This window comes from Melanostigma gelatinosum (genome assembly GCF_949748355.1).
Source record: "Melanostigma gelatinosum genome assembly, chromosome: 16".
Lineage (NCBI taxonomy): Eukaryota > Metazoa > Chordata > Actinopteri > Perciformes > Zoarcidae > Melanostigma > Melanostigma gelatinosum.
Genome location: NC_136649.1, coordinates 14,396,144 through 14,409,799, shown reverse-complemented (window position 1 = coordinate 14,409,799; position 13,656 = coordinate 14,396,144). Strand labels below are relative to the sequence as shown.

The 13,656-nt window shown below is 43.9% G+C and overlaps 2 protein-coding genes across 2 annotated transcripts; both read left to right on the top strand.

The window, feature by feature from the left end:
- Positions 1-297: 297 nt before the first annotated feature.
- On the top strand, positions 298-9,496 carry grhl3 (grainyhead-like transcription factor 3). Its single transcript, XM_079285954.1, has 15 exons — positions 298-430; positions 1,898-2,072; positions 2,187-2,242; positions 3,049-3,313; positions 3,431-3,670; positions 4,281-4,392; positions 4,586-4,680; positions 5,183-5,341; positions 5,465-5,534; positions 5,619-5,731; positions 6,582-6,607; positions 6,723-6,808; positions 6,926-7,011; positions 7,237-7,301; positions 8,476-9,496. Exons 1-15 carry the CDS (start codon positions 414-416, stop codon positions 8,591-8,593), a joined length of 1,683 nt encoding a protein of 560 aa, XP_079142080.1. The 5' UTR covers positions 298-413; the 3' UTR covers positions 8,594-9,496.
- Positions 9,497-10,112: 616 nt separating this feature from the next.
- On the top strand, positions 10,113-12,802 carry cldn23l (claudin 23-like; the record flags this gene model as incomplete). Its single annotated transcript, XM_079287222.1, has 3 exons — positions 10,113-10,164; positions 11,637-11,682; positions 11,816-12,802. Exon 3 carries the CDS (start codon positions 12,053-12,055, stop codon positions 12,800-12,802), a length of 750 nt encoding a protein of 249 aa, XP_079143348.1. The 5' UTR covers positions 10,113-10,164; positions 11,637-11,682; positions 11,816-12,052.
- Between the last annotated feature and the right edge of the window lie 854 nt (positions 12,803-13,656).

Below are 13,656 nucleotides of genomic sequence, written 5' to 3'. Positions count from 1 at the left end.
TCACTACTAAACATATCACACCTCTGGGATCCCCAATCTCACTCTTTTATTCACGACCATAATGAGATTCAAAACCCTCCTGCCTTGGATTGTCTTGCAAAGCGCCCCCTTGGCTGAACACACTCATACGCATGCAAGCCAGTTTCTCTCCAGCCTGTGAAGAGTTAATAATCCTACACCTGTCCTACCAGACACCTGTTTCACTCCTCTCAGCCAATCAGAGAAGAGAGGGAAACTCACTGCTGGCATGAAATACATCTGGGCCCGGCTCGGAGGGAATCACAACACTTGACTCATCTGTGTGTCACTGATCTCCTCTGCTAGACTGATACACTCACTAACTCAGAAGAGAGAGACGCTCAAACAAACTGCGAAATTAAAGGAACCTATTCCGGCTGACTTGGATTGGAGACATGACCAAAGAGACTGAGTAAGTTCTGTGAGCATACTTTTTCATATCATAAAATGTGTGCTTTATCACAATTTTATTTTTCCAAAGTGTGCTTTTTGTCCACAAAATGTTTATGGTTTTTGTCTGGGGGACAGAAACCGCCCCCCCCCCCCCCCTTCTTCATATTTGCAATGAGACCCCCATGTGAAAGATCCCTGTTTTAAGAAAGGGGTGTTTTGTAGGGGAAATTGATATGGAGAGTTTTAGCACACACACACAATTTGGTCTGTGGTGGTAGTGGGTCTGTTTCGGCTTGCGTTGTTACTAACCTAGGGGCCACAGAGCACAAAAGGAGACCGGGAAATAAGAATCTCCTCTTGAGGTGTTGGACACAGACAGAAGGCCATGACGGCATGTGATGCATTGAATTACATAATGGCGAAACCCTAGACACGAGCCCCCCCCGCCCCCGTCCTCTGTGTCTGTGTAAAAACAAAAAATGCACTCAGCTGGTTTTGAGGGTAGAATGGAGAATAAGCAATGGCGTTGTGTGGTGTTTATTGAGGATGCTCGGTGTGAGAAGGAGAGACAGGTGCACCTTAGAGCAGGTGTATGAGGTTAGTTTTAGTATTTGTGATGTAGCTGAAATATCAAGGAAACAGATGTAAACAAAAGCTATAATCTGGTGTGCAAATTCGATATGCAAATACAGAATGTCTTGTATTCCAGGTGTGGGCGTTTGAATGCAGTACTCTTTCATTAATCCTTGTGAGAAATCACTGGATTTCTCCCTAAGCTGTGGTTCTGTTGTGGCTGTGGTCTTTTCCTCCTGTCAGCACATTTAATTAGCTGTTTATCCAGAGTAAACTGCAGCTATTTGCTCATTAGCTACTTCAGGTAAACTCCAAAGGGGGATTTTTCTGGTAGGCAGGATGTTTAAAATCCAATGTCACCGTGAGTCTTTCCAAACAAATTCAATCCTCTGAACACCCCCCCCCCTTTTTTTTTTACGAGTGGTATGGAAAGCCAGAACTCACCACATGTGGTTATACATTTACTTTGTAAGAAAATCTTGTCATTTCTTTTAAGTTTTCTGCAAATAATAGAGTTTATATAAGATTCAACAATGTCGTTTTTGGTCCTTTCACAACTCCAGAAACCACAAAACACAAGCTGTGTGTGCGTGTGTGTGCAGGTGTGTGTTTAGTGCGTTTGTGGGTGGCCCTTGGCTTTCTTAAGTCTTTTTGACACCATTGCTTTTGAGGGATGTTACTCAGCTTTGTGGTTTTGCAATCGAAACCGTCTATGCTCAGAGGCAAGTTTGTGCAGCATCCTCAGGTACTGCTCAGCTCAGGTACTGCTGTTAAACGTACCCTCGCTCTGTCTGTGTCAAATAAGCATTTAAACTACTTAAATATCATAATTCTACATGCTTTATTCTGTTTACAGTATATTTTGAGTCGTCAATCTAATCAATCACTGTCAACTCTTTTCTCCACTCTGCAGGACTCTGGGACTGGTCTTTCAGAGCGAGAACTTCAACTATAACCGTTACAACAACTACAACATGGACTCATGGTCCTACCTGGAGAGCCCTGTCCTCGAGCAGAACCCCCCCAAATCCAGACTCCACCCAGGAGACGACCTGGCAGCCTTAACCATGCTGTATGAACAGTGCAAGGTATACAAGTGGAATTAGTAGTAATGAAAACTTAACTCCAAGATGAATTAATTAATTAATCTAAATTAATTATTAATTAATAATAATTAATAATTAATTAAATTAATTTTCCAGAACCAGAAAGATCAGAAGAACGGCAACCGTATTGGCAACATCTGCAAAACAGAAAGGTAAGACACACGTTTACCAAACTGTTGCTGTTGTAAAATCCTTTACATTTTTTTATATGAATCAGTTTTCATCATATGTTACACTCTTTTTTTTATTTTTTTTAACCAAGGACAGTGCCGATGAAATTAATAGCAAAATCACCCAAAACATGTAGATTAAAAAATAAAAATAAAATATCTTTTGACAGTACTTTTAAGAAAAGCTGCATGATTCAAAATAAAGGTCGTCTCCAACCCCTGTTGTCACTGAATAAAATGCATTAGAGAGAGAGTGTTAAAACAGAAAAAGAAAGGCAGGGCTTTGGGAGGCCATAAACAGGTGAGTGGGTAATCCCCAAGTCAAACATAGTCAGGGGGATCATTGTCTACCTCTCCAGTCCTTCCATCCATCTATCCTCTCTCTATCATCGTCTCTGTTTTGCTTAAAGAGTTTCACAACAGGCCTCCCTCTGTCTTCACTGAGCTCTCCATTCCTACATCTCGTTAGGTGGGTGAGAAACGGCCATTGTTGGGGCGCAGCAGCGTTGTCCCCTCAAACATTTTGAACAGGGAAACTCAAACACAGAGAAGAAAAAAAGATGGATTAAGAGACAAATAGTACCCACCCAGACTCAAACCGCGTCTTTCTGCAAGTTCACCTTGCAGTAGCTGTGTGCGCTTTATGGACTGTTATATATTTGCACAGGCTGTATGCAGGCTTCTGTCATGTTTAACACAGTTAGTCACTTCAAGGTTGTTTGCTTCCTTGCTCTCTTGGTACCTTGGTGGAGTAGTCACAGAGATCTCTTTTCTTCTCACTCGGCCAGGCATCTAACCAACACCAATGAGCTTGTTTCATTGGAGGCGTCCGCCAACGTCATGAAGATCCTCTCTGATAGTGTTCCCTTAAGCCATTCCCAAGAGGTTTTGGGATCCAAGCAGCAGCACGCCTCACTGCATATCTCTGCTCCCACCACCTCCGACACCTACGCCACCCTGACCAGCGTCGTGGCGGACACTTACGACAAGCAGGAGCTCAACATCATCTTTGATTCCCTGCTGACCGGTACTTTCCCCGATCATAGCATCGAGGTAAATTTAGCTTCATTATTTAAAAGCGAAACCCTGTTTCCCGTGTCTTCTATTTTGCATTTCTCCGGGCCTCTCCCTCTTTCCTTTCATTGACAAATGTCTTTTTGTGAATTTCAGACTCTTCCCTATAGCGATCCCTTCCCTGAAGACCAGTCCAGCCCGGTCTACTCAGGCTCCTACCCCGGCTCTCCACCAGAGAGATTCAGGAATGAGTTCCAGTTTTCCCTGGGAGCACCCTTGGCTTCTTCTTACAAGTCCAGTGAGCTGCCCATGGTCTACCTGAACAAGGGCCAGTTCTACCCCATCACTCTCCAGGGAGTGGACAGCAGTTCCTGCCTCACTGCCACTAAAGTCAAGGTGAGTCATTGGGACACATTGTCAGGAGAAATGTTGAAATCATTCTCCAGAGTTGTTACTATTGTTCTTCGTGGCATCCTTCCCTTCAGGCTTTTTTAAACTGGCGCATGATCATATAAATTCTTTGCGTGCCACCAAGCTAACCTATCCCAAAAAATGTCCCTCCCTTGGAGCCAGCTCCTCTGTGACTAATTCCCTGCTGACATGCTGCACACTGGGGTGGCACCATTAAAATGACCTGCCCTGTATAATTTATCCTCACGCTGGTGTAATTAGGCCAGAGTGCAGCGGAGCTCAGCTCAACTCCCCAACAGAGTTGGGTGGAAAAAAAGGAGTGGACGAGGACGGGGGAGGAGGTGTGGTGTGTTTTTAAAACATAGGCGACAAGCCTTTTCTTTGTCAAGCGACTCAGAGGATAAGAATACACACAAACACACACCAGCTGCCTGCAAATAACTGATGACAATGTGGTGAGAAAAGGGGGATTTGGAGTGATATATGACACGTGACGGAGATTCTTCGACATTGAGGCTGGTGAGAGAATTCCACTCAGTTTGGCGAACGTACCTAATTGTCCTGCTTTCCTGTCAACTTTCTTCCTCCGCTTCAGACTGTGGTGATGGCTGTGTTTGAGAATGACAAGAGCCCCGAAATGCAGCTCCGCTTTTGGAATCACTGGCACGCACGTCAGCCAACCGCCAAGCAGAGGGTCATTGACATCGGTATGTTCATCACGTATACAAAAATACGCATGGAACATCACTGTACACCTGTTAAACAGACACGTACACCCAAGGACACGAAAGTAAAAGATTCCCTTGCTGTTCTGTGATATGTTGCGTAAGAGAATCAACACATCGCTCTTATCTATTAACACGTAAAGAAGATTGAAAATGTATTTTCTTTCTTTCATAGCGGACTACAAAGAAGTGTTCAGCGGCATTAGCAATGTAGAGGAGTTGGCCTTCAACGCTGTCTCCTTTGTTTGGAACCCCAATGAAGAGGCCAAGGTAAACACACAGACGCACGCAAATATGTTTCATATAACCTGGCTCTGTAAGGCCAGGGAAGGAACAGAACGGGTGGAGGATTTAGAAGAAAATAGACAAAAGGTAGAAAGGGGGGTGGAGAGGAGAAGGAGCGGCTGAGGAGGGAGGGAAGGAATCCCAGAAATGTGTTTGGCCCTGAGGCTCCTGTCACCACAGCGGGCGAGAGCCGCGACGGCTTCTACCAGCTTCTCTGAGGCCCAAAGGCGCTGGGGCGGGGACACCAAACCTGCTGCGGGTGGAAAAAAGCAGGAAGAAGAGAAATTATCAGCAGAAAATGTGAGAATAGAGAGAAGACTGTGTTTTAATGAATAAATAAATAAGAACAATTGGACGTCAGAGAGAAACAAGTTTGAGGGCTGTTTTTAATTGTGTGCACAATAGAATGACTTGCAGAAACGATATCAGTGGTTAAAAACATGACGACAACATGATGTATTTAAAATACCTGCTCCTTTCCTCACAGGTTTACATCGGCATCAACTCCCTAAGCACAGACTTCTCGGCTCAGAAGGGAGTTAAAGGCCTGCCTCTAAACCTGCAGATCGACACTTACGACTTCAGCTCGGGAACCAACCAGCTCTTGCACAGAGCCGCTTGCCAGGTCAAGATTTTCTGCGATAAGGTATGTAAGCTTGTGTCATGTCCATTCATTCGTCTTTTCTTACACACACGCACACAAAAATACAACGTTTGGCATTTGTGGAGTCAAAGTCATCATTGTGACCATGTGATCGTGTGTCCTCAGGGTGCTGAGAGGAAGATGCGTGATGAGGAGAGGAAGAGAACCAAAAGGAGGGTGAAGCCTGACGCTAACAGTAAGTGTTGCCAACAGGAAGCACGTCTTAAAGACATTTCATCCGTTTTAGAGAGTGTATTCTAACTTCTGCTTTTGTCTCCAGCCAACAAGTCTTCAGTGAGCAGCGACTGTACCTTCTTCCAAAGCTTGGATGATCACATCACCCAGCCAGTTCTCTTTATTCCAGAAACACACCTCTCCAGCTTACAGCGCATGGTAGGTCCCCCTTTAACTATCTCGTCTCCTCTCGTCTCCTTTCCTCTCGTCTCCTCTCCTCCTGTGTTGAGTGAATCATGTTAACGACCCCTGTATCCCTGTAGGCAGTATCACAGCCACGAGAGAGGCAGGGAAAAAACTGTGGGAAAGTATGCAGTGGGAAGGGGAGGGGGTGGTGTCAGCGAAAGTGAGGCGAAACACAGACTTGGGATCAGATGAGCTAATTGGAGTCGAAACCAGGCAGAAGTACAAGCCGCTGCAGCGACTGAGATTAAGCTATGGGGGCTTACACACAAAAACACACGCGCACCTGGTGCAACAGCTCACAGACACCTGACACACACAGTATGCGCCACCCTCATATTCTCAGGGTTTTTTTTCACACACAATTGCAAAAACAGTGAATTGAGAGTGCTGTTCAGACAGGCCAGCTTCCTCACACCGTGGAGTCAATAGGGACATGCATTCAAGCGTGTGTGTAGGGGGAAACGATGGATTTAATTTAGATACTGATTTACAGTGAGTGAAACTGTTGAAAAATTAAACCAGCAATTACAAAATAACTTAATGATACAATGATAGACAGTCTGCTGTGAATGGCAGTGAACACCTTTGATTCGTTGGTATGATAAAGCGGAGGATGGTCCTATCTGTGTCTCTCCATCAGTGCCCACGCTTACGTAGTTTAGAGGTTATGGGAAAAGCAGTCTTAAAGTAATGATAACATTCTTCTTTGAAGGTATTGCGCACAGATAATGGTGGGAAAGGTGACTTTAAGCAATGCTTTTATCAGTGGAGTGGTGTCTAATCAGATCTCTGGTCTCCTCTCTGTTTCTCTTTGTCTCTCTAGGCCCCTCCCATGGACGAGGTTGAAAGGTGAGCGTAGAAAGCACATGGCGACATTAACAGCCGTACATCACAACCAGTTATTTCTGAATAAACGCATAGTGGCTGTTGTAGTCTAATGTGAACGTCTGTTGTGTTTTCCCAGGAGTTCTATGAAGAGATTGTATCCAGAGAGAGAGCAGATCAGCGCTCCACCAAGCAAACAAGCTCGCAGAGAAGACCCACAAAGAGGTACGTAGAAAACGAAAAGTCTAGCGTGAAAAAAGAAGATGCAATCAATAATGAGCCAATTAGCTTTCCTCGTCTTTTTAGCTAAATGTTTTAATTCCTTCTCTCGCTTTCCAATAGTTCTGCTGTACGTGAGGACGCACGCTGACGAGGTGTTTGATGCGCTCATGCTCAGCGCGCCAACAGTTTCAGGCCTACGGGAAGCTGTAAGTAACAAACTCAGACTTCAAACGCATTACTGTATTATCTGACCTGATTTCGGAGGTGGAGATAAACACACACACACACACACACACACACACACCTCCCCCTTGTCTCGGTTGTTGCCTTCCAAAAAACTCACATATGTTACCCTACATTATCTCTCAAGTCCATTGTCTTTCTTTCCGCAGGAGATCATGCTAACTCTCACACTCCTTTTCTTTACTCAGGTTTCAGAAAAGTACGGTATTCAAAAAGACACCATTGGAAAAATCTACAAGAAGTGCAAGAGAGGGTGAGTAACTTATTATTTCTTTGGTATGGCTAAGTTGGTTTTAAATAGTGCGTTTGACACAGACAATGTCTGTGGATTAGTTTAGACTTTTTAATCTCATTTAAAGTCATGTCGACAGACTGGGTAGGTAGGTTAGTTGGCTCGGCCTCCTGGAATGTGTTAATTGCAGCTCCTCCAAAAGAAAGACGGATGACTGAGGGAGGATGAAAAGATTTCAAAAGTACAGATGAGTCATGGGCAATTTTTGTCTTTATGTTTTCACAACCTAATCGGAACATCAGGAAGTATTTCGGTGTTGAAAGAGATATCCAGTGGCTTCCAGTTACTACCTAAAGGTTGTCCATCAAGTTGTGATCTTTTTTTTTTTAAATCTGGCACGAGTCACATTTCCATCAGCTGAACTTTAAGTTAGGTCAGATGAGTTTATACGCGCTGACCATCTCCTGCGCTTTAGATTTGAGATTTAAAAAAGGTGTCACTCCAGTGGCTGATTATTCACAAAGATCTTCTTGTAAAGTTATTAACATCCTTGCCAGCACAGGTTAGCAGAATTTCCAAAAGATGCATCGACTGTAACTCACACAGCCAGTAATAATAGTCTGGGTCACCTCCTGTAAAATAACAGAGGAGATCAGAGGGCTTCTTCTTGAGATGTAAATAAGAACTCCTGACAGAGACTGAAACACCTTTGGGTGATTTTTCTGCTGTTTCCTGCTTGCTGCTGGCAGCTGTCATTTGAGGGGGAGCAGCTAAGCTAACAGGTTGGGTTGCATTCTCCTTGCTGTTCCCTCCCTCCTCTTTCGCTCTTGTCTTCAATCAACCCTGTCGCTGCAGGCAGAATGCATGAGCCGCTGGTTAGCTCAGTCATTAAATCCTTAAAGACTTTAAGGTTAGCATTGGTAGAGAAGGAAGAGAGTGACCTGATTTACTACCCCTGTTGTTGTTGTTGTTGCAACAAGAATCTCCCTACAAAGAAATGACATGCGTTCGAACCAAATCAAAACTCTGGCGACCTTTTGCCTTTGTCACACTTAAGTGAAAAGAGACACATTATTAAGGACAAACTGGTTTTGAAGTAAAATATGTTTATATTTATTTTTTTGATTCGGCCCTTCTTCCGTGCGCCAGATTTTCCTTGCAATCGCTGAGATAACCTTGCTCGTCTCTTCTTCAGGATTTTCGTCAACATGGACGACAACATCATCCAACATTACACCAACCAGTCGGCCTTCCTCATCGAGATGTCCGAGGTTAACAGCGGTCAGTTCCAGGTCACCCTCATCGAAGTATGAGAGCAAGAAGCCTGCTCCATTGAAGAACTTAACGAATCCTTGCTGCCTGTTTGAACCATCTCCAATAGCACTGCTCAGTCAAAGACAATGTAAGCTGTGGACTGGCAACCAATGAGAGGTCTGGGCTGACGAGAGAGCAGTTTTTAAGATTTCAGTTGAAAAAGCTAATTTGTTTTCTCGATGTTGTAAATACCACTCGCCCCATGATTTTGTTATTTGAATTGTAACGTAAGAGCAATTATGATGAGCATCCTGTGTGTATATAAATGTAAATAGAACTTAATATGACATTGTTTTTATAAACTAGCCATGTGCATGTCGCAATCCATTTTCCACTTAATGCTATGTATTTCAATTTTTTTTGACAGAGCTCTGCACATGATTTGTGTATTTTTCAGAGGTTGCTATTCTTGCTGCTTTTAATGTATCCATCATTTCTTCTACAAGAGCCAATGGTGCGTTTCCTCACCCACAACCTGCTTATGGTGTTTTTTTTCACTGCCATAAGTATCTTCCTGTAGGTTCCTGTTAGTTTCACGACTAAAATGGCCCGGTGGTTTGATTCACAACCTAAAGTCAGACATTTCCACCCGTAAAAAACCACACAATAGTTAGTAGTGGCCATCATTTAGTTCAGAGTTGTGGACATTTCCTTTCTTTACAGTGTAACCACAGAGTTTTATCTGGAAACAGTTCAAACCCCCAAACCCTGAGGCCGGCCAGAGGACCTTTTTATAGTGTGTGTGTGTGTTTGTGTCTGTGTAAAAAGCTGTAGGATTTTTCCCCCCCTTTTACGTTATGCATCATTTCAAAACAAGCATGTATCCCTGTAATATTTCATTATTATATCACGGCAATTCTGGTTGTATTTGTCACATCTTGCCTCTTTTGTAAGAAAATAAAGAAAATGCACAATAGGTTTTGTGGCTGTCTCTTAATTATACTTACAGATCAAATTTAGAAGCTAGCCAATCACACCAAGGATCAATTATTACTGGTGTGTGTGTGCGCACTTATATTTATCTTTTCTTCTCTCATCTCTTCATAATAATCGCATGTTAGAAATATAGAAACGGCTGATTCAGTTCTCTCGACAGATCAAACAAAAGCAAATTTCCTATCTGCATGAGAGGGGCTCGGTCTTATGTTTGCTATCTCTGGGGGGGGGGGGTTCACAATCCAACTAGGCAGCACACATGCGTTGAAGAAGAAAAGCTTTCCCTATTTGGTGACACTGACAGCAGGGAGGCAATACTGTCCTAGCTATAACACAGACATCCTTCAGCAAGTCAAAGAGAGAGGCACTACACGCACACACACACAGAAAGTGAGACAGAGAGGCAGACGGTCGGGGCAAGCAGACAAAAAGAGGCGCAGACAAAAGGACAAACGGAGGCAGAGACGGGGAGACTGCAGAAGCAAAGGATAAATGGGGAAGGAAGAGAGAGCAAAGATAACGAAGGGGTGACCGCTCCATCTCCCGCCTGAGAGAGAAACATGTTAGCCATTCAGATGAGAGCAGGGAGGCAGCCAGAGATCTGCAGTGAGAAACCAACAACCCCTCCTGAATGGTAAGTAACTGACTATGTGGACTGCGTCTCTTTGTGTGTTTGCATTCGCTAGAAAATGTGCCCGCATGAGAGTGTTTGGGCTATTTATAACCCTACAGTATATCCATCATTTTCAATTCATGATAAGCCTCTTGGATGTTGTGCCTCTCTGCAGATGTTCCCATATCCCTCTTGCCGTCTCTGCATCAAAACAAACATTCTGTGGCAGCGCAGGAAATGATGTTTCTAATTGCAATGTTAACATACACTGTAATTCTAGACACAGAATGACACTAGACAACAGCTATGTGTTTATGAAATTACACTCTACTCACAGATGTTATGCAACATCCAGACATACATTGTCATGGCACATTTCTATTTTATTTAACATTCTAGTTTGTTCTGGTATATTCCATCTTTCCTGTCTATTCTTAGACTGATATCCACTCAGTTGTCTTTGATCTTTTCTAAATGAAATTCCCCATTGCCTTCAAGGGTGATCGGTCAGTCTAAATATCAGTGACATTTCCAGAAGGGAAATATCTTACCATTAATTTGATCAAATTTACAAATATAATTCACGTAGGCTGAGCATCCTCTCCAGAGTGCACCAAAACAAATACAAGCTGGTTTTTGGCTTACAAATGAATTTTCCACCATCATCCGTAAACACATGTTGCCAGTTCACAAGTGACAGAAATTACTTAGATTGTCTGTTGTATGTCTTGCTTGTAAATGCTACATTTTAGGATTAAATCAACATTAAAAAAAACAGAAGAAACTCAGAAACAGTTGGCCTCATATGTCGTCATCATATTTCTTTCTTATCTAAGACGTCATCATGTTATCACTGTTGTGTGTGTTTGTTTGACAAAGATGTTTACCGATTATGGATGCTTGTATGTGTGTGTGCGTGCGCGTGTGTGTGTGTGTGTGTGTGTGTGTGTGTGTGTGTGTGTGTGTGTGTGTGTGTGTGTTGATCTGCATTAGTCCCACATCTCTTGAAGTTGTTTTGTCTTTGTCCCAGAGGGCATTGTTTCTTTCTTTCCTCCTCTGGACGTCAATCTGCATTCAGACACTGGCCTAACATCACCAACCGAACTGAATTCTTACAAGGTGATTGTTTGCCATCAATTGTCAAGCTTTGAGAAAACAACAACACACCCTCCTGCACACGCACGCACACACAAAGTCCAACGAGGTGTTATGATAAATAAAACAACACACACACTGTCATGTTGAGACTGGCCAGGTTATCGTATCCTAGCAACAGAGACAGGAATCGACCGTTCGATCCTTTCCTGTCCAGCGGTGGAGCGGCAGAGCCAAGCCTCCTTCTGCTTTCTCAAGCGGCTGGAGCGCTCGTCTCTGCTCCTCCTCACACCTCTGTTGTCTTTCATCTCTCTCTCTCTCTCTCTCTCTCTCTCTCTGTCTCTCTTCTCTCATGACATGCACCCCACTTTCTGACTGACTCTTTCTCCTTCACTCAGACTGTCACAATGAAGAATCTGCAGCTAAAAGAGTTTTGACAAAGAGGTAATGGATGAATTTCTATTTTGAACTGATGTTCTTATCACTGTACTGACTCCCTTTGATTTAGCTAACAGCTGAATTACACCTTTTTGTGAAGGAAATATTTCAAGGTTTAAGTTTTTTTTTTTTTTTACAGACACAGATCGGCAGCGTATGCTCAGAGGAGACATTTGTGACGTGAACACTGAGAAACAACAGAAGACAAAACATTCTGAACAGATCCACACTGTTATGACGGGTCCCATGACACTGACACATAATAGTTACAAGCAGCATCCACTGTCAACTTCCTTTAGGAAAACACTCTCAGTTTTGACAAATTAGTTGTAAGTCTTGGGAGTTTTTGTAAAGAATCAGAGTTGCACCACTTACGATGCACACTTCAGCCTCCATGGTGACGGGGATTGTCTTCGCCCCTTTGGGATTGGTCCTCGTCTTCACTGCCGCCATCACACCTCAGTGGAGAGAGAGACAGGCACGTCTGGGCCCGGGGTCATTTCTTCGGTCAAGAGGAAAAGGTCAGGGGACGGGGGTCAGTTCCGCATCGATGGAGGTACTGATCTTACTGCGCTCTGATGGACTTTGGGAGAGCTGCCTGCAGGTGGAGAACTCAGAGCTGAAGCAGTGCTGGCCTGTTGCGGGTCCATATCGGAGAGACCCGAGGGTTCGCCTGGCACAAGGTTTGATCCTGACCTCGTTGTTCCTGTGCGGCACTGGCATTGTGCTGGCGTGTATCGGGGTCCGGTGTTGGACAGATATACCTCTGAGAAGTATATCAGCTACAGGTGGACTCCTGGTGGTGATTGCCGGGCTGCTGAGCCTGACTGCACTCGGGGTGTACACCCACAACCTTGCAAGACTGGGGATGGAAGATCCAAGTAAAGGGATACATAACCCCAGGTTCCCGCCCCACCTCAGCCTGCGTCCTGCCGGCTCGCTCTACTTTGGGTGGCTGGGTTCATGTTTACAGATGCTGGGAGGCAGTGCTCTGATGTTAAGCTTCAAACGACCAAGATACCCGACTTGCCCTTCCTGCCCAAAGCTACCTGTCTGCCCTGCATGTCGTTCATGTCCGCAGATCACCAACAAGCCAGACACCGATGTATATGAGGTCAGCTGTTAGAATGTCAACCTCACACTAAAAATGATTTAAAGGTAAATGTTTTGCAGCTCTCATGCGAATGTCCAATCAGTGTTGATGGTAAATGTAGCCAATTGAAGCTATAAATTCACCAGTTGGTGCTAACATTGACTTACATTCATTTCCTAGAGACGTACCTCAATCATATCCGAATCCTAATCCTTATCCTTACTCTGACCTTAACCTAAACCTAACCTTACCCTAACCTTCAACCACGTTTTAACCCTAAATTGTAATGATTTAGGTTTGGGGACTTGCATTTTGTCCTCAAAAGGAAGGCTCTTGCAACAACCAGTCTGTGTTTTCAGTTCAGGTTCTGGAGGGTCCTCGTCGGCCATATTGTCCCTGGTTGTTAACTCTGGCTCGAATAAATACAGCTGAATGTCTGAGTCAGCCAAAACACTGTATACTGCATCCTGGTCCATTGCATCCTCTGCATTTATATTTTGGGACGCCATTTTTGCTTTTTGCACAAGAAACAAAGAGAAGGAAGTTCTGTTTTTGAGCTACATCTAAAGCTCAGCCCCCTGGCTACCAAGCTGGCTATCCAAGCTGCCTGTACTTCCTTGCCACAAACTACATCATTGTCATGTCCAATGAAGGCACTGGATGCAGTAAGAACAATAGATTTTGCAGCCACAAATTTAGCTGTTTGGGTCAATAGCACACGCCGAGGAATTTATTGCTCCGATCGACTACATTTACAATCAACACCGATTGGACATCCACATAAAACGAGCTGAATTTTCCCTTTAAAACGTTAGTAAAGTAGAGAAAATCTGGACACATAGGCACTAAAGTCCCTTTCAACTCATCAGCTGATAAATCTGCCAACT